The sequence below is a fragment of the Maniola hyperantus genome, chromosome 5 (assembly GCF_902806685.2).
Source record: "Maniola hyperantus chromosome 5, iAphHyp1.2, whole genome shotgun sequence".
NCBI classification, from domain to species: Eukaryota; Metazoa; Arthropoda; class Insecta; order Lepidoptera; family Nymphalidae; genus Maniola; species Maniola hyperantus.
Genome location: NC_048540.1, coordinates 3,833,581 through 3,852,022, shown reverse-complemented (window position 1 = coordinate 3,852,022; position 18,442 = coordinate 3,833,581). Strand labels below are relative to the sequence as shown.

At 36.0% G+C, this 18,442-nt stretch overlaps 1 protein-coding gene across 3 annotated transcripts in view; it reads right to left on the bottom strand.

Annotated features, from left to right (window-relative positions):
- Positions 1 to 1,485: 1,485 nt before the first annotated feature.
- LOC117982637 (facilitated trehalose transporter Tret1-like) overlaps positions 1,486 to 18,442 on the bottom strand; it is a 31,825-nt gene continuing 14,868 nt past the window's right edge. For 2 of the 3 annotated variants that reach the window (XM_034969007.2, XM_034969008.2), the window contains exons 2-10: positions 14,756 to 15,006; positions 13,488 to 13,646; positions 12,305 to 12,444; positions 7,498 to 7,730; positions 5,422 to 5,563; positions 4,261 to 4,387; positions 3,557 to 3,747; positions 3,027 to 3,165; positions 1,486 to 2,626 (exon numbers count right to left, since the gene is read on the bottom strand). In XM_034969007.2, coding sequence (XP_034824898.1) covers positions 2,502 to 2,626; positions 3,027 to 3,165; positions 3,557 to 3,747; positions 4,261 to 4,387; positions 5,422 to 5,563; positions 7,498 to 7,730; positions 12,305 to 12,444; positions 13,488 to 13,646; positions 14,756 to 15,006 — 1,507 coding nt within the window. In that variant the 3' untranslated portion in view covers positions 1,486 to 2,501. Of the gene's footprint in view, positions 2,627 to 3,026; positions 3,166 to 3,556; positions 3,748 to 4,260; positions 4,388 to 5,421; positions 5,564 to 7,497; positions 7,731 to 12,304; positions 12,445 to 13,487; positions 13,647 to 14,755; positions 15,036 to 18,442 lie in introns of those variants that run through there. The other variant, XM_069498944.1, reaches the window with a different exon arrangement.

Below are 18,442 nucleotides of genomic sequence, written 5' to 3'. Positions count from 1 at the left end.
TGAGACCAACAAAATTTCACATAGGTATAAGTGACAGAAATCTCATTGTAAAGCTTCAAGAAGTACATTATTTTCTGCCTTTTACTGTACCTACCTAGTACAGTTCGTTGTATTTATTATTTCTATTGACTTCCTTTCTTAAATACTTCCGGATATATAAAGGGTCTCGTGTACTTGTTGTTTGCAAATTGTGCAGTCACAATAGGCCTTGCCTTATTACTCAAACTACTCTGAAGGTTTTCTTCCAACGCAGTCAAGATTTGTAGAAGTGTGCCTCTCGAAATAGAGCCGAATTCGATACCATGAGCTTCTCTTACAACAGGTTTTTCTTTAAAAAAATTAAGGAAATAAGAAATATCAATTTTAATAATAACTAGCTGACCTGCCCCGGCTTCGCTCGGGTGGAGTTTAGAAAATTGAGGGGGAGGTTAAATAAAAAATTTCTCTATGTAAGTACCATCCTCGTACTTCAAGGAATATTATAAAAAAATAATTAGCGAAATCGGTTCAGCTGTTCTCGAGATTTGCGATGAGCAACACATTTTATGATTCATTTTTATAATATTATAGATTATACAATACTAGATGATGCCCCAGCCCGTGACTTCGTCCACGTGGATTTAGGCTTTTAAAAATCCCGTGGGAACTCTTTAATTTCCCGGGATAAAAACTAACTCAGTACCAAATAACATCGAAATCGGTTACACTGTTGAGCCGTGAAAAGCTTGCAGACAGACAGACAGACAAAAAGACACACTTTTGCATTTATAATATTAGTATGGATTGAAGGCTGATTAATTTCAATAATAAAGAGTAGATTTTTTATTAAAGTGCAAGTAGCATCGTTGACCCACCAATGCAGTGGGTCAAAGTGGTGAGACCACGGACACTGCACCATATTAAGTATTTTATCATTTTTAGTACCAAAGTCGGAGTAGTTTTACCTTTTTTATGCACTTGCAAAAACGATGAGGTTCTCAACTGGGCGCGTATCAATTTTATAAAGCTAATATTTTTCCCAACTTAGTACCTACGTATAAAGAACACGTCTCACCTCTTTGCTTATTCAAAAAGTGTTGCAAACCTCCATTGCACCATGTAACTATAATTAAGGAAAGGAAAACAATGCACCGCATGTTTGACTGGTTAGGAAGTTAAATATCCACTGAATCAAGATTTCGCTCAGTAAAATCGTTCATATTCGTCTTTTTAATAGCGATAACAACGGTTTTGTTTTGACTTATATTTTCAACAAAAGCTCGTACAGTACGCGACAGAAAGTTGTACATATCAAAGTTGTACATGTCATATTGGTAAGAGTGACAGAGACAACGCTCTACAAAGCCTAAACGACATTCTAAAGGCCGATGTACATTGCTTTCTGCCACGTACTGTACTTTAATTTCTAAGAGGATGTGTATACTACTAGTTACAAGTATTATCGAGCAGGGCCATTTTGTATGTTTTCTATCAAATAATACCATATTTAAAACAGTTTTTCATTTATTTTTGCAACAAATACTTTAACGGCAAATTTCTTTCAGCTCAGCTAAGTATACAATTCTTATGCTATCATTATCAAAATCTTCAAAAACACGATATGTTTCTAAACACTTTGATCATCGTTTACCTATTTATTACAAACTATAATAATTACTTATAATAGTTTCAGCTGCCATTGTGTATAATTGTACTACTAAATATATCTAAAAATAAATTACTCTTGTCTATTTGAGATGGCACCATTTATACTTAACTTGTACTCTCTCTCTACCTTTATATACACGTTGTAAATTTACTTATATACATAAATAATACTTTTTTAAACTACACTTTTAGGTATTTTGAAGTATGTATGTTTGTACAAAAATATAATATACTATACTTATCTCGGTTCCCTTTATTGAAATATATTGTATATATTTCAAATATTATTAAAATATAATAATAATATGTATTTATTATATTTAACACGCCCATCTCCACTCATATTTCTCAATGAACGTTATTACTTTTTTAACAAATGCATGTTTCATTATTTATTTACAATCTTCCATAGACGAAACAAGTTATAATTTGTTTTTATAGGTTCAAAACATTAGTAATATTTTAAATTGTAGTTTATTATATCCGCAATTTTTTATATCGTTTCATCTATAAAAGAAGTTCAATCAGCACTTATTTTTCATTTATATTATAATTGTTTTAATAATTTATAGAGGACATAAAATGAGTGCATGATACCCTTTTTTGTCTTCTACGAATATAATCCGTAAAATAAAACCTTCTTGAACAATTTGTTGTGTTGAATAGATTTTGTATTAATTATAATTATCATTGATATACCAGGTACCTATTATAGTTTATTATACTTATTATATATAATTTGTGTATTCTATACTTTGGGCAGATTGTTAATTCTATTTGTTGTTCCACTCAGGGGATATTTACAATTTACATTTTTCACAAAATTTAAATAGTTATTATGTACAAATAAAACTTCACGCAATTTCAGCTTGTGGATTTACTTTCTTTAGGGTTTTTGTTCTACCACAGAAATAATCTTCGATTTCTTGCAGAGATCGTCCTTTGGTTTCTGGTAGGAATATGTAGAAGAACGCCAATCCTGAAACATACACCAGATTTATTAGTATGATAAAATATAATAATTGAACTTTACGGGGCCCCATTAATTCCCTTGAGGTATCCCTTAAGTTCTCAGTTTACGAACTAAACTTAAAACGTTTAATATGTAAACTGAGATTAATAGTTCCTCTATTTACCTCAGCTTAAAAAATAACCATGTTTGATAAATTAACAGTACCTAGGTACTAAGTTGTTCAAATAATAATAGAAACCCAGTCTAAAGCATTCTTGTAATCCATTATTTAGCAATACGTGAATGTGGAGTTTGTTTTATCATAAACTACAATGTTTGGACATTTTCAAATAAAATATTTCCATTTGCTTGTAGAATTTTTTATCTTTAAAATGATAGAGTCAATTAAATATAACTAAGTACAAACCTGCGATAGATATAGCGCCATACAGCCCGAATGCACCGTAATCGTTAAGTCCGTATTTGATATATGGGAACGTCTTCACCACCGAGAATATCGACAAGTGAGCTGCGCATGTTGTTATTCCACCAATTATACCGCGAACCTGAAAGGAATATTAAGAATATTAAGATCATAAATAATTTACAAGTTTTCATACTTATTACTAACTAGCTTATGCTCGCGATTTCGTCTGCGTGGACTAAACAAATTTCAAACCCCTATTTCACCCCCTTGAATTTTCAAAAATCCTTTCTGAGCGGATGCCTCCGTCATAATAGCTATCTGCATGCCAAATTTCAGCCCGATCTGTCCAGTAGTTTGATCTGTGCGTTGATAGATCAGTCAGTCAAACTAACCTTTTTTTTTATTAAAGGATCCAAAATGAAAGTCAAAATTCTACAGAAACCGTCACTTAACTTTAACCACCCGTCATACAACTTAATTTAAGTAAAGCCTTAGCCGTAGAATTATTAAAGTGTTAGCCTTAATTTTACCTGAGTGGGATAAACTTCTCCAATCATGATCCAAGGAACGATCAAGTAGCCCAGAGTGCAGAATATTGTGAAGAGGAAGATGCTGGCCACGGGGATCCAGGAGTGTTGTAGCGGGAGGTGGTTGTCCTTCCAGTATTGCACGTAGTAGAGGTACACTGACAGGGTGAGCATTGTAGAGCCACATCCGATCGCTGGAACACATAACATAAATTATTCCAACACCTTGAGACCCCAACGTCTATCAGTTTTACGAACTATGTGCCCTGCCCCTTAAGCTTTAAATTATTAGTAACTATATTTAAATTGATGCTTAGTAAAATGTGCCTGCTTTCTCTATCGGGTTGCCTTTTCACTTGACTTCAAAAAAGGAGGAGGTTCTCAACTCGACTATATATTTTTTTGTATTTATGTTTGTTACGCAATTTCCTCCGTCAATTATGAACCAATGTTGATGATTCTTTTTTCAAACTCAACTACTGACTTACTGCCAAATTTTGATTACGGTAAAGAGATTTTGAAGACGGACCTAGGACACTTTTTACCCCGGAAGATCAAAGGATTTGTAACATATTATTATTACTACAGATTTTAACAAACACCTCTTAAAAGATGTTTATGGTCAAAATGTGGTATAAAATATTCAGTAATTTAACTTTACTAACGTAAATTCAACAAATAGGTAATATAAATTGACATAATCATACCAGAAACAAATGTAAGTGGCCGTCTACCGCATCGTCGACAAAGGATGCAACCGACCACGGTGAAGATTACTCGTATAATTCCCATCGATATCGTAAGCCAGTATTTGTCAATTTGAGTACCTGACGCCTGAAATAAGAAAGTAGTAAGTAGTTAAGTTTCCACACAAATACAAGATACCGTTATTAATTAATATCGACTTATGAAGAAGAAGAACAGCGTAAAAAGTATCCCTAAGGATACAATCAGTACCCATATTATATACCCATATTATAAATGTGAAAGTGTGTTTGTTTGTTGGTTTGTTGGTGTGTTGGTTTGTTGGTTTCTCCTTCGACGTGAACGGGTGATTTTTTGCATGGGTATAGTTAAAGACGGAGAGTGACATAGGCTACTCAGAAAAATCAAAGAGTTCCCATGGGATTTTTAAAAATCTTAATCCACGCGTACGAAGTCGCGGGCATCAGCTAGTTTGAAAAAAAGAGATCTGTTGAAAAAAAGCCAAGTTTTTCGAATAGCCCAAATCATCAAAAAGTTTTTCATGTTCCTATTCACCATAATGTGTTTCACCATCGCCCTCTCGATAACGGTGCTTGAGAATTGGATTCATATAAGTTTCAAGCGATTAAAAATGCTTTAGCGGTGAAGAAAATCATCGTGAGAAAACCTAGAAGCCTAAGAGATCTTCATAATTTAATGATGGGTCTATAATACTGGTTCGGGAGTTACTGAAGTACGCTGAGAGCATTACATGAATATGTCATTCAATGTTCTCAGCGTACATATTCAAAATCCTTTGATCTTTTATCGTTTTGTATTTTATGTCTTTTTTCTTGTACCTTTATTTAAATTTATTATTAATCATCTAGCTAGAGTAAGTGGCACTGCCGTTCTAATTAGATATAAAATAAATAAAATAAATAAATAAATAAACAAATAATGTTCTCAAAACTATGTGAAGTCTGCCAATCCATACTTGGCCAGTGTAGAGGAAACCTTTCTCACTCGGAGAGAAGACCCATGATCGATAATTTGGGCTAGCGATGACAGTGTGATGATGATGATGAATTTTTTATTGAAATCTTCCGGTAACAACCGAAAAGCTCTAAGTGCTAGACTCCTTTAACTGATGATAGTTATATTAAAAACTTTTAAAAGCTTACCTGAAACACTTCAACAGCGTAGAACGTAATAGTGTTGACGCCACACCACTGGTAGATGAAGAAGTAAATAGCGAGGATTGCAAACGGCTTCAACGTTGATGGAGCTAGTAGAGCTTTGATTATTTCCTTTGGTGTCTTCAAACTGAAATACAATAATAAGTTAATGTAAGCAACTGAATATCAGATAGAAGCAGTTGAGTTGAGGATATTGATAAATAATAATTTAATAATAATACAAAAAACGGTTAAGCCTTGCCGTTCAACGAGGTAATAGCGCCAGTGTTTTGGGCACAATGCCCATAAATGACCATTTGGACGGCGTATATTTTTTGTAAATATAAATTTTTTAGTGATAAGTTTTTCTGTATGTATAATATAGGTACTATATATAGTTTTTTTTTTGTTGTATTGACCTGTAAATTTATAAACAAACTAGCTTATGCTCGCGACTTCGTTCGCGTGGACTACACAAATTTCAAACCCCTATTTCACCCCCTTAGAGGTTGAATTTTCAGAAATCCTTTCTTAGCGGATGCCTACGTCATAATAGCTATCTGCATGCCAAATTTTAGCCCGATCCGTCCAGTAGCTTGAGCTGTGCGTTGATAGATCAGTCAGTCAGTCAGTCAGTCAGTCAGTCAGTCAGTCACCTTTTCCTTTTATATATTAAAAGAAGATTAAATTAATTCTTTTATAATACAAAAATAAAATAAAACCACGAAAAAACAAAGATGTTAATATTTGAAATCATGATCATCATCATGATCAACCAATCGCCGGCTCACTACAAAGCACGGGTCTCCTCTCAGAGTAAGAAGGGGTTTGGCCATAGTCTACTACGCTGGCCATGTGCGGATTGGTAGACTTCACACACCTTTGAGAACATTGTGAAGAACTCTCAGGAATGCAGGTTTCCTCACGATGTTAAAGCAAGTGATATTTAATTACTTTAAAACGTACATAACTCCGAAAAGTTAAAGGTGCGTGCCCGGAATTGAACCCCCGACCTCCGATTAGAAGGCGGGCGTCCTAACCACTAGGCTATCAGAGCTTCTCTATATTTGAAATTCAAGAACAATTTTTTTTATTTATTGTACTAGAAGTAGAACCAGTATAATAAGTCAATGACTAGAACGATATACAGAAGGACCTAGTCGTAAAACGATAAAAGAACCTTGCAATGATTTATTAGACAAAACGTACCTACTTAGATATTATTAATTGTTGTCTTAATTGATATGTATTCTTATTGTATTTGAGATCGTGACTTGTAAACAACATAAGTAACCAAAGACTTTAACGAAAACAAAAACAATACATAGGTAAACGTCATGTTTACAGTTGAATAAAATATGAACATGTTTAAATCATGTGTAAATTGAATTATAGCCTATACTAGTAAGTAGTCTACTATGTCAAGAGGTAGGTAGCATGAAATATGTGTTTATTAATATTTAATGACTAAAAATTTCAGGAAATTATAAGACAGTAAATGACAAAAATAAAAAAGTGACTCAATAAAAATATGCAAATTAACGCAGCTATTCAAATCATTCTGTTGCTAAAAAAATTATACAGTTATTTGCACAAAACTATCTACTTATGCATAGGGCCTTAGAAGACTCATTTATGTAAGTAGATAGAAAACGCACTCAAGGTGCACCATTTTTTAAACATACCTACCTACCTATGTCATAAAACATTTGTGAATTTTTTTTCATATTTTATAGATATACTAGCGTATGCTTCAAATTTCAAACCCCTATTTCACCCCCTTAGGGGTTGAATTTTCAAAAATCCTTTCTTAGCGGAAGTCATGTGTATGTCATAATAGTTATCTGCATGCCCAAATTTCAGCCCGATCCGTCCAGTACTTTGAGCTGTACGTTGATAGATCAGTCAGTCAGTCAGTCACTTTTTCCTTTTACATTTGAAGTTTAGGTCATTTCTAAAATGTTGGAAATTTCAATCAACTGGTGAATAATTTGGTGGCCACTACGCGCTCCTCTTTGCATTAAGAGCATCGCACACTAAGTACCTACCTAAGTAAGAGTAATCGACGAATGAACAACTTACGGTTCAACATGATTCTTCTCTTTGAAATTAATCATCTTCTGTATTTCATCCTGTAAGTTGCAAGTTGATCCCCTCAGTTTTATGAGAGAGCTTTCAGCTTTGTCCGTCTTGTCCTGGGTCAGCAGATAGTTGGGCGTTTCTGGCAAAAACAGCATTCCCAATAGTGATAGTATGGGCACCGTAGTACTCAATCCCGCTAAGATGTTCCATGACGTCACACTGCCTATTACGTACTGTAACAAAATGATTTAACGTTTTAAGATTATCTTTAATTTATGTATTGAGTAATACATAATATGGGTATACGGTTTTAATTTCATAAAAAATTCTAAATTGCTTATTTTGCTTTAACTTAATATTCCTTGTGGTTGTAAATGTACTTTAGTAATAGTTCATTTGCAATCCTTAGTAGAAGAAACTTAAATTTAGCTGAAGAGATCGATGACAAACAGAGGTAAGATTTAAATATTCATTTTCACAGCGGTTTAGAAGAAATTCTAGCGAAGAAAGAGCTAAAGGAAGTGATGAACAAAAGGTCTATAATGGTTTAAGTTTAAGGGAAAAGTTTTAGGTAAGTAGGTTAGGAGTGGACAGGAATTGAAATAAAATATGTTACATATTCGGTAGTATAGTACGCGACACGTCGAGATAGCAATCGGGATGGGGACGCCCCGCACACCCGCACAGCCCCAGCGCCAAATCGTTGCGGGACGCGGGTGACATCCTATCTCATAACCAGATTGCCATCTCGATATACCTGCCTATTATCATGGCTAATAGTAATGTGACCCTTTTCCAAAGGAAACCTTGTGAAAAGGATAGCTTCTAGGCCTTGAAATTAAACTTAGCGAAGGGGCACTATTGACAATTTTAAATTTATATGTATATATAAATATCCTTTGACTTAATTACTATAACATCAGCTGATGGTAGCGTACCGTCCAACTTTGCTTTTTCATTTATATTTACTTGTTCAGTGACGCGTAAGGAGTTATCTAATGAAACGGACACGTAGTTCCTAATTGTGTACATTGCAAGCAATTCTAATTTTACGCGAACAAACATGCTTGCCGTTCAATTACCATTTATCAGTGTTTGATTATGTTTACACGGAAAAGGGGCGTTGCTATACAAACGTTTGTAAACGTAGATATGTGAGAAAATTATGATCATGCATCATATGACACTTGAGATGAATGGTCGTCGGCAAGGTCGAATATAAGTTAATTTGCGGAATTTGCAAAAGCGGTCGTATCAATGTTATCTAATTTTAATGGATTAGACGAGACAAAATAGCTGAACACACATAAATAACTAGATGATACCCGTGACTTCGTATACCAGTTTCTGTTTTTTAACAATCTCGTGGGAACTTTCTGGGACAAAAAGAAGCATGTGTCCTTCACCGGGATGCAAGCTGAGCAATAGAAGAGCCGTGAAAAGCTAGCAGATAAATAAACACATAAACTCAGTTCAATTATCTTATGGATCATTTATCATTGTTTGGTTAATTATGTTTACATAGAAAAGGGGTGTCACATAAGCGTCTGTAAACGTAGATGGAGTGAGAAAACTAAATGATCATGTACCATATGACACCAGAGATGAAAGGTCGTTACCAAGGTTGAAAATAAGACGAATTTGTAAAAGTGATCCTATCATAGTTACCTATCTAATTTTAGTGAATTACTTAGATGAGATAAAATGGCTAAACACACATTTGCTTAGACTTTGGATTGATGGAGTAATAATATGACAGAGAGCCAATCCAGTGGTCTCAAAACATACCCTTAGGTATAAGAAACAGCCCCAGAAAGCGAAAGATTAAGCTTACTCGATACTGGAGCATAGAATAGTGAATACATAATTTAGTGATAACGTAAGCAAAACGCCACGCATCTTTAACTACACTTCTAACTTTTCGGTGCGTTTTATGCAATTACCTTAATATATTTACTTTGACGGCTAAGAAAAACTTCGTGAGGAAACCTGCATGCTTGACAGTTTTCCATAATGTTTTCAAAAGTGTATAAAGTCTGTTTCATCCTTCTCATTCTTAGGGGAGGCCCATGCTCTGTAGAGCCAGTGACGGTTTGAGATGATAATGATAATGAAACCAAACGGCCGCGGGATTTATGGAAAAATCTTAAGCGAATAAAAGAATATTACATAATTATTAATGTACATCAAACAAGATGCAGGTAATTAATAGTTCTCAATGAATATTAATTAATCGTGGGGGGATAATAAATAACTTATATTATTTATCATAAGTAAACACGAGATGAAGAATTTCTTTGTCTTCAATAAAATGCATTTAAAATTATAATTACTGAGCCTTACATAATAGCATAGAAAAACGTGTGAACAATTAACCATATTGTAACTCAATAGTGTCAATGAAAAACAATGTTATGGCTCCATTAGGGTCCACACAGGCCTAATGTGGTTAAAGAATTTTAGTCTCAAAAGAAATCATACACACTTAATGAATCTAATTTTATTTTTCTGCACAGCCAGAAGCAACAACATAATCGTAAAATAGTAGCGGGTACTTAGTCTAATATCTGATAATGTAACTACCTCGAAATGCTCATACATATTGCCTGGGCCGGACTCAGATATTTTTAATACTAGCGACCCGCCCCGGCTTCGCATGGGTGCAACGTAGATACTAATGTGGTGTCATTGAGGTGTCATTGCCTCGGAAACTCTCAAATGAGAGGATTTTTTTCTGACCGAATTCACATTATTTCAATTTCTTTAGAGATCTCTAATTTTTTGAGAATTAAACTATAGTTATAAACCTTCCTCTTGAATCACTCTATCTATTGGTGAAAACCGCATTAAAATCCGTTGCGTAGTTTAAAAGATCTACGCGTTCATACATACATACATACAGACGCGGGAAGCGACTTTATTTTATACTATGTAGAGAAGTAACAAAACCTTTTAGTTTCTTTTAGAAAAGGTTTATGTTACTATTTTTTTTATTTCTGTAGATAATTTTACTAAACACTAGGATGATGCCCGCGAATTCGTCCGCGTGGATTTAAGTTTTGAAAAAACCCCGAGGGCACTCTTTGATTTTCCGGGATAAAGTAGCCTATGTCCTTTCCTACCAAATTTCATCAAAATGGGTTACCGTTCAGCCGTGAAAAGCTAGCAGACAGACAGACATACAGACTTTCGCATTTATAAATTAGTATATGGATTTATTAAAGTTTTCGTTAGATATGAGGATTTCAAGATTAATTTGGCGTATGTTTAACAAAAAATCCAAATTGTGTAATAGACCATTGGATGACTACTGAAGCATGAAATCAGATTTTCGGTAAAATCTGTCTCAATTTTTTTTTATGAATTAAAAATAGAGAAGCACTAAAAGATCTTACTTCCACGTTCCATGTAATTATAGCCGCGACAAATACGTCATACTCATAGGTAGGTACAATTGAAATCTATTAAAAGACGGCAAGGTACAAGCATTTCTTCATTTGAACGAGAATCATAGGCGAATGAAATAATGTGGGAATAATCGATACAGCGCTAGACGTGAATGACGTAGAATCGAACAGCTGACCGAAATTGAACGTCAGTTTTTTCGATGGCCAAATATTTTTTGCACTGTTTATCCTGATGGACTTAGAGCCAGCGCGTGCCAGACCTTCGTTATTTTTTACAAGCTGAAAATTTCTCTGCGGATTGTCCCCAACACTGGAAGGAACGTTTGTTTGGATCATGATGGCTTTAGGCGATAACAGGTAATAAAGGTGTAAAAAATCTAACGTCAAGGTATAAAGTCAATTTTTTTTATATTTTCTTCGAAATAGTAGGACCTATTAGAAATCACGCCATGAGCTCTCTGCCAGACACCCTTAAACTTTTAAATTTTAAGGGTGTCTGGTAGGGGCTTGCTATGATACTAAGTGTCTGGTAATGCATGATGTGATTTCTAATACTGTTCCGAAGAAAATATTTTAAAAAAATGACTACACTTTGACGTAAGATTTTTAACGCCTTTATTGCCTGTTATCTCCCAAAGTCACCATGATCCAAACAAACGTTCCTCTCAGTATTGGGGACAATACGCGGAGAAACTTTCAGCTTTTATAAAATAACGAAGGTCTGGCACGCGCTGGCTCTCTCTCTATGATTATCATCAGATATTTATTGGTATTTTATCTATGACAGGGGCTTAATTAACGTGATTGCCATCGTAAGAGCTAAGCTTATGGTAGGTTGAGGCTTGAGAGGGAATGTACCTCAACTTTATTTTATGAGCATCATATGAACTGATTTTTCGTAAAAATTAGAATTTACCATGAGTTCTGTTAAGTCGACTCTACGAATCACTAGCAAAAAATATGCACTCCAAATAGCCGGAAATAGCTAGCCATAAAAATATGTTATGAGTTTATTAGATCGCATGAGGCTGAAATTTTTAAATATTTATGATATCTTCTAATCTTTGAACTAATTCCTGCAAATTGCTAATGCGCGTGGCCGCTATTTTAGTGACGTCAGCACTACACTGAAGTTTGGAGCTGATGGTATAAAATATTATTTCTGCTGCCGTCAAAATGACGTCATTTCGATGTTAATGAGACATGGTTCCAGCGCAATAGCAATTTGCGACTTATGTTAGTTTTTAGAATGCAAGTTATAAGTAAAGGGTGCCAAATTCCATTCTTGACCACCGGTTCGGAAAGAAGACTAATAAACTCATCATAGTTTTAAAAAGGTGACAACCACACACAGACACATCTTAGTAGGTATTTATAATATAAGAAGAAGAATGTAATACCTGTATCAATACTCCAGTGGAAACTCCTACAGACGCCATGGCACCGAGCATACCGCGGAGATGCGGCTGAGACACTTCGCAAGTGTACACTCTGGCCGGCGCGCCCACCATCCCTGAACCGAAGCCAATCAGCAATCTGCCTGGGGAAGCAAACCTTTATCAGTTAAGAACTTATATGCGACCTCCCTGATACGAGGAGCGCTGCTATCTTATAAATAGGAGGGCCAGAGTTCCCGACAGAGCTAATTTGAGAATTAATACCTACATACTAAATTGGCTCGGTCCTCGGTCAGGTCTGGTGAGAGGCTTTGTGATTTGTTGTCACCCTACCGTCAAAACCATGCCGAGTATCTTAAGCTTCCCATACGATACCGCGGAGGTAGAAACCGAAGGAATGAGTTTAATTGCTATTTATTCTTCTTCCAAGTTACTCCGTTGCCATCTTAAAACTTCATCGTTGCTTCACTTACCACAAGGTGCGATCGCAATTTTATACAAGTTAGTGCTCTTGTAAACATTTAGATTAAAATTTAGGCGACCAACCACTGAGCCCACTGGGCGTCGCGCAAGAGAGGCTCCGGTGCACGTTCGTAAGAGTTCCCGGAGCGTCTTAATATGCGCTGAGGATGGCCACCGAAGGGGTTTTAGTGGATAGAAATCCCACATAACCCGATCTCTCCTCAAAGATGTTATCTTTAGAAAATCCCCCCAACAACAACAAAAAAAAAAGGTGAGATGGCAGTCAAGGACGAACTTGCCGTTAAAAAAAACTTGTCAAGTGTGAGTGGAACTCGCACGCGAAGGGTTCCTTACCATCGTACTAGAAAAAACATTTTTTTGTGATATAACAACAAATACATATTCTATGATTTTAGATTCTTTCCTTTACTCATGTAATAAAACATTGCTACCTGCGAAATTACATTTCCAGGGCGACGGGAAGTACCCTATAGGTTTTGATTCCCTTGACGGGTCTTGACAGACTTGACAAACAGGCAGACAACGAAGTGATCTACAAGAGACCTATGTGCAGCAGCGGTTGATGACGACGAATCATATTTACAGTCACCCAAATCTCTGTCCAGCATTTTTGACGAAGGCCAAGATTCAAGAATAAAGAGTCCGGCACATTAATTAAATAGCAATAAATCTTCTTGTCTTAGATTTATCTTATGTAGCTTACCAACATAAATCATAGGAACGTTTTGAGCACAGGCTACCAGGATCCAGCCCAGGATAAGAGGCACTTCGGTGATGATGAGGGTCATCCTGCGACCAATGTTGTCCATGAGGTATCCGCTGACTATACAGCCGATTGGTGTACCGGCAGAACTCAAACTGGCTGCAAAAAATATCATGATTAACATCAGCAGCTTTTTGAAGAACATATTCCCTGAGATCAGTAGCTTGATTACGGTAGAGCAACGGTAGAATGACAGCTAAAGTGTGATGATCGCAATCATTTCTGCTCTGACTGGCCAATACTCGCTCACTCGGCTACAATGCATAGTTGCAACAAGAATACCATAAAATTCAGCCAATCACGACAATTGCGATTATAATAATGATTGATGTAGATTTCTGGATTGGACCGGCTGGACACAATAATGCTGGTCTATCTATAAAGGACGGTTTTGGCGTGCAGAAATTTCAGAAAATTGAGAGTTTTTCTATTATTGAAATCGTGAATTCCCAGGCTTTGAATCCACGCGGACGAAATCGCGAGCATAAGCTAGTATTACCTAGTATGTAGGGTGATTTCAATAAGCTAATTAAGTAAATATAGGCAATTTTCCTCTATGCTTGCAATTTAATATATTTGATACCTACCTCCCTTGGACGATAAGCTACCTCCTTTAGAAAGACCGCACGTGTCGAAGACCGTAATATAGGCACCATTGTAATGTTATCATTATCTCATTTACTACATACATAATGTAGCTAGGTACTTGTAGTTCCTTTGTTGGTAGTACAGTGGTATTTTAATGCTTTTATCAGTCGAACCGCACATGCATAAAATTAATTTAGTTTCACATGAAGCATAGCAGTTCCATGTATCCCGCGTCAATAAAACGCCTTTGCCAATGACAACTTACTAACTATATAAACCGGCAAGTCTGAGTCGGACTCGCACACGAAGATTCCGTACAATGTAGGTACAAGAAATAACAGTTTTTTTTGTAATGTAACCACAAATTCAGAATTTTTGGATTTTTCCGTTACTTGCGCATAAGGCATTGTATAATAATTCTAGGTCAACGGAAAGTACCCTATAGGTTTTTATTCCCTGGACGGGGTCTTGACAGACACGACAGACAGACAACAATCCTTTAAGGGTTTCTTTTTTCTCTGAAGATATGAAACCCTAAAAATTACGTTGAGAACACATCTGTGGTGTTTGTTTCACCTAAACTATGCCCCTGTAGGGTTTGGTAAGAAAAAATTACTTACCAATCCAACTAGCTTCACTCTCTGTAACTTGTATACTAGATTCAGGACTCTGCAGCTGAGGTAGAGCGGTGGCCGAGAAGCCGAACGCCATCCCCGTGTTGATTGTCCCCCAGTTCGCGACAAAGGCCGCTAAGATCTGCCGCATTGCCTTCCCTCTTCCCTCCTTGCCGGGTTTCGGAGTCTTCCCCGGTGTGGGAGTCTTGGTGATGGCCACTGTTGCGCCATTTTTTATGAACGGCGTTGAGTCACTCCTGGAATAGTACATATACATACCTGTATTAAGTAGTGTCACAGTTCACGACAGTTAGGAAGCTTCTAACGAATCGTCGAGGCTTCACCTACACTGGCAGGCGTCAAATGTTACCTACAACTGAGGCTAGGTAGGCTATAAAACGACTAGATATCTGTGATTTCTAGTCTAGATGTCGATTTTAGGATTTAACTAAGAGCTTCCTCACTCTAGTTCACTTTGGTAGTGCACATTCCATTATGTCACGGCGTTAACCCATGGCGTGCAATATTAGACTATATTAGGCGTGTCTAATATTATAGCTCGAATAACTTAAACCTAGCAGTAGCTCGCGTAGCAGATCAACGCGAGCGCCATTTAGGATCCCCGACCTCACTCCATGAAGCCCTCGGCAACCTGGGCGGTCTATTAGGCTTCTGGAGCGAGCTTGGATGGCTGGAGTGAAGACTTCGGCGGGGAGGGGCAATGCACGCACAACAGACGGAAACGTTTAAGTGCGGAAACCAGCCCAGAGCGAAGAAAGAAAGAAAGAACTTAAACCTGCTTTATCCGTTACATATACCTACCTAATGGTACCTACTGGCAACCTCCAACAACATTTGACGACCAGACCAGGGAGGTAAGCGTTGTGATCTTATTAGTGGGAGGTCCCGGGTTCGATTCCTGGCGGGGATTTGGAATTTTATAATTTATAAATTTCTGGTCTAGTCTGGTGAGATAATAACTAATCACGGCTTTTGCCGCGGTTAGTTACCACCCTACCGGCAAGGCCGTGCCGCCACACGATTTAGCGTTCCGATACGATGCCGTGTAGAAACCAAAAGGGCCATCGATTTATTAAAAACTGCCATACCCCTTCCATTCCAGGTTAGCCCGCTTTCAACTAGACTGCATCGTCACTTACCACCAGGTGATATTGCAGTCAAGTCAGTTAACTTCTGAATAAAAAAACAAGGGTACTCATTGTTCATGCTAACATGTTCCCTATCGAACTATTTGAACTTAGAATCTACTCATTTATTTCAAAAACCCGAAAACAGTCGTTATCAACAATTTATCACGAACTGAAAAGTTTACGACATCTTAACCCAAATATTATGAACGACAGATTTAAATTCCTTATATGATTGATTGCTGAAGATTTGTTTACAACCAATAGATATTTAACAATCTTTGATGTCACTACTATCACAGTAGCTAATATTAATAGGGCGCATTTTTTTAGTCCCTATTTACTTTGATATGATTTATATCGATCTTGGCTAAAAAATAGAAACGGATTGTTTCGGAACTGCCAAAACAAGGTGGGTATTCAAAATTACTTGAAAATTCGTGCGTCATTAGGGCCGATTTTCTTGTACGCAATCAAAGTCAAAAGTCAAAAGTCAAATGATTTATTCAAAATAGGTAATAATTTACGCTTATTGATGGTCTGGTATGGTGTTAGATTTGTAAGATATAGTGGTGATAATTATAACGCAAACTTAAAACTAAAGCTACGAGGGTTCCAAACGCGCCCAGGTCTGAGAAGAGCCCACAACAAACTCAGCCGGGTATTCTTTTTATTATCACCACTTTACAAAATTATTGAAACTTATTAGAACTATCACAAAGTCGTTAAGCAACTCATTCCCAAGCTTGATCTAGCAGCTAGCAATCTCTAAACTAAACTAAATTAACAGGTCTAAATCTAGTGCTATCCTTTTCCGCAAGCAACATTATGAAAAGGATAGCAATAGATTTAGACGTGCCATTTTAGATTAGTTTAGAGATTGTGTACAACGGAATTAGCCACACTGACTACCTAAGTATACTTATTACTATACTTATTATCACAATGTTACCAAACAATAAGTAAAGTCATGAACCGCTTATCGATGCCGATTTCAAATTAACATAATAAAAGAAACTGGCTTTCAGGCAGAAACATTTTATTTTTGAGTAGCTTTTATTCAGACCAATTTCGGTTTTAAAGTAAAACACGTTTTCCATATGCAAAAATGTAAATTGACTATTTTAGTCTTTGCTTCTCTTTATAATTTTTTTTCTTTTCGTGACAATACCTATAATAGGTACCTATGTATTTTATCTTTATTATTTAGGAGATGACGCCCGCGACTTCGTCTGCGTGGATATAGGATTTTTAAATATCCCGAGGGAACTCTTTGATTTTCCGGGATACAAATAGCCTATATCCTTCCCCGGGATGTAAGCCAAATCTATACCTACCAAATTTCATCAAAATCGGTTAAGCTGTAGGGCCGCGAAAAGCTAGCAGACAGACACACTTTCGCATTTATAATATTAGTATGGATACACTTGATAATAAAATTATAGATAAAAAGGTAAGTACTCAGGGTACATTTATTATATTATATATTAGCTTCCCGGCGAACTTCGTACCGCCTAACAGTCGATTCTTTTTCAGGATTTTTTTAAATTTTTCTCTCCGTAAGAAACATCCGCGTACTTCAAGGAATATTATGAAAAAAGAATTAGCGAAATCGGTTTAGCTGTTCTCGACATTTGCGATCAGCGAGACATTGATTCATTTTTATATATAGATGTATGAATATAGGAATTTTTTTTTTTTTTTTTTTTTAATACAATAAAACTTAAGGCTAGCCTTATCTAATTACTATATAAATCATGACCGCGTGGAATGGTGCCAAGAATACTGGCTGCATTTCCGCGCTGGACAGCCAGGCTGATCCGCTGCGCAAAAAATGAGCCAGCCCTTCTGTCACCATATAGGAATGTTATTATTACCCTTCATAAGTAAACAGTTGTTTCTCAGAGGTACATACTTAGGGTTATCGTTCTTTGCCTGAATGACCTCACAACTTCTTGCTAACAGCATCAACTAGGTATAAGATATTTTCTAATTATAAGTAGGTAGGTCTACCTAATACTTAATATTATAATATTATTGTATTAATTTTGTTTCAGTTTAAAAAAATTACAAACATAAAATATGTATGTAATTTTTTATTAATATGATTGTAATGAGTATAACAGTATTGTAATATATTAGGTACCTATTATAAATAAATACAATAATTTATTTAAGATAACATTATTTTACGCGTTGTTGTCTGCGGTAGGTATACCCTTAAAGTAAATCACTAAGCCTGAGGAGGAGACCTATCTAACACGTTTTAAAAAATTGGCACAGCGACGAATTGGGTATAATATCATAAAAACATTATCATGGACGGGTAGGGATTGGAAGGTATACCTATCTGTTTAGTAGACATACTGCCATCGAAATATCATATTGCTTTGTATTATGCAGCTACCACTAAAATAGGCCATCGATATTAATAGAGCTACTAATTTTACTGTCAATCGATTTATTTATACAGATAGATATGCCAATTAAAATTATTATTATCAACTGATAATTAGCATTATTAAAACCACGTGCCGGCGGGTTC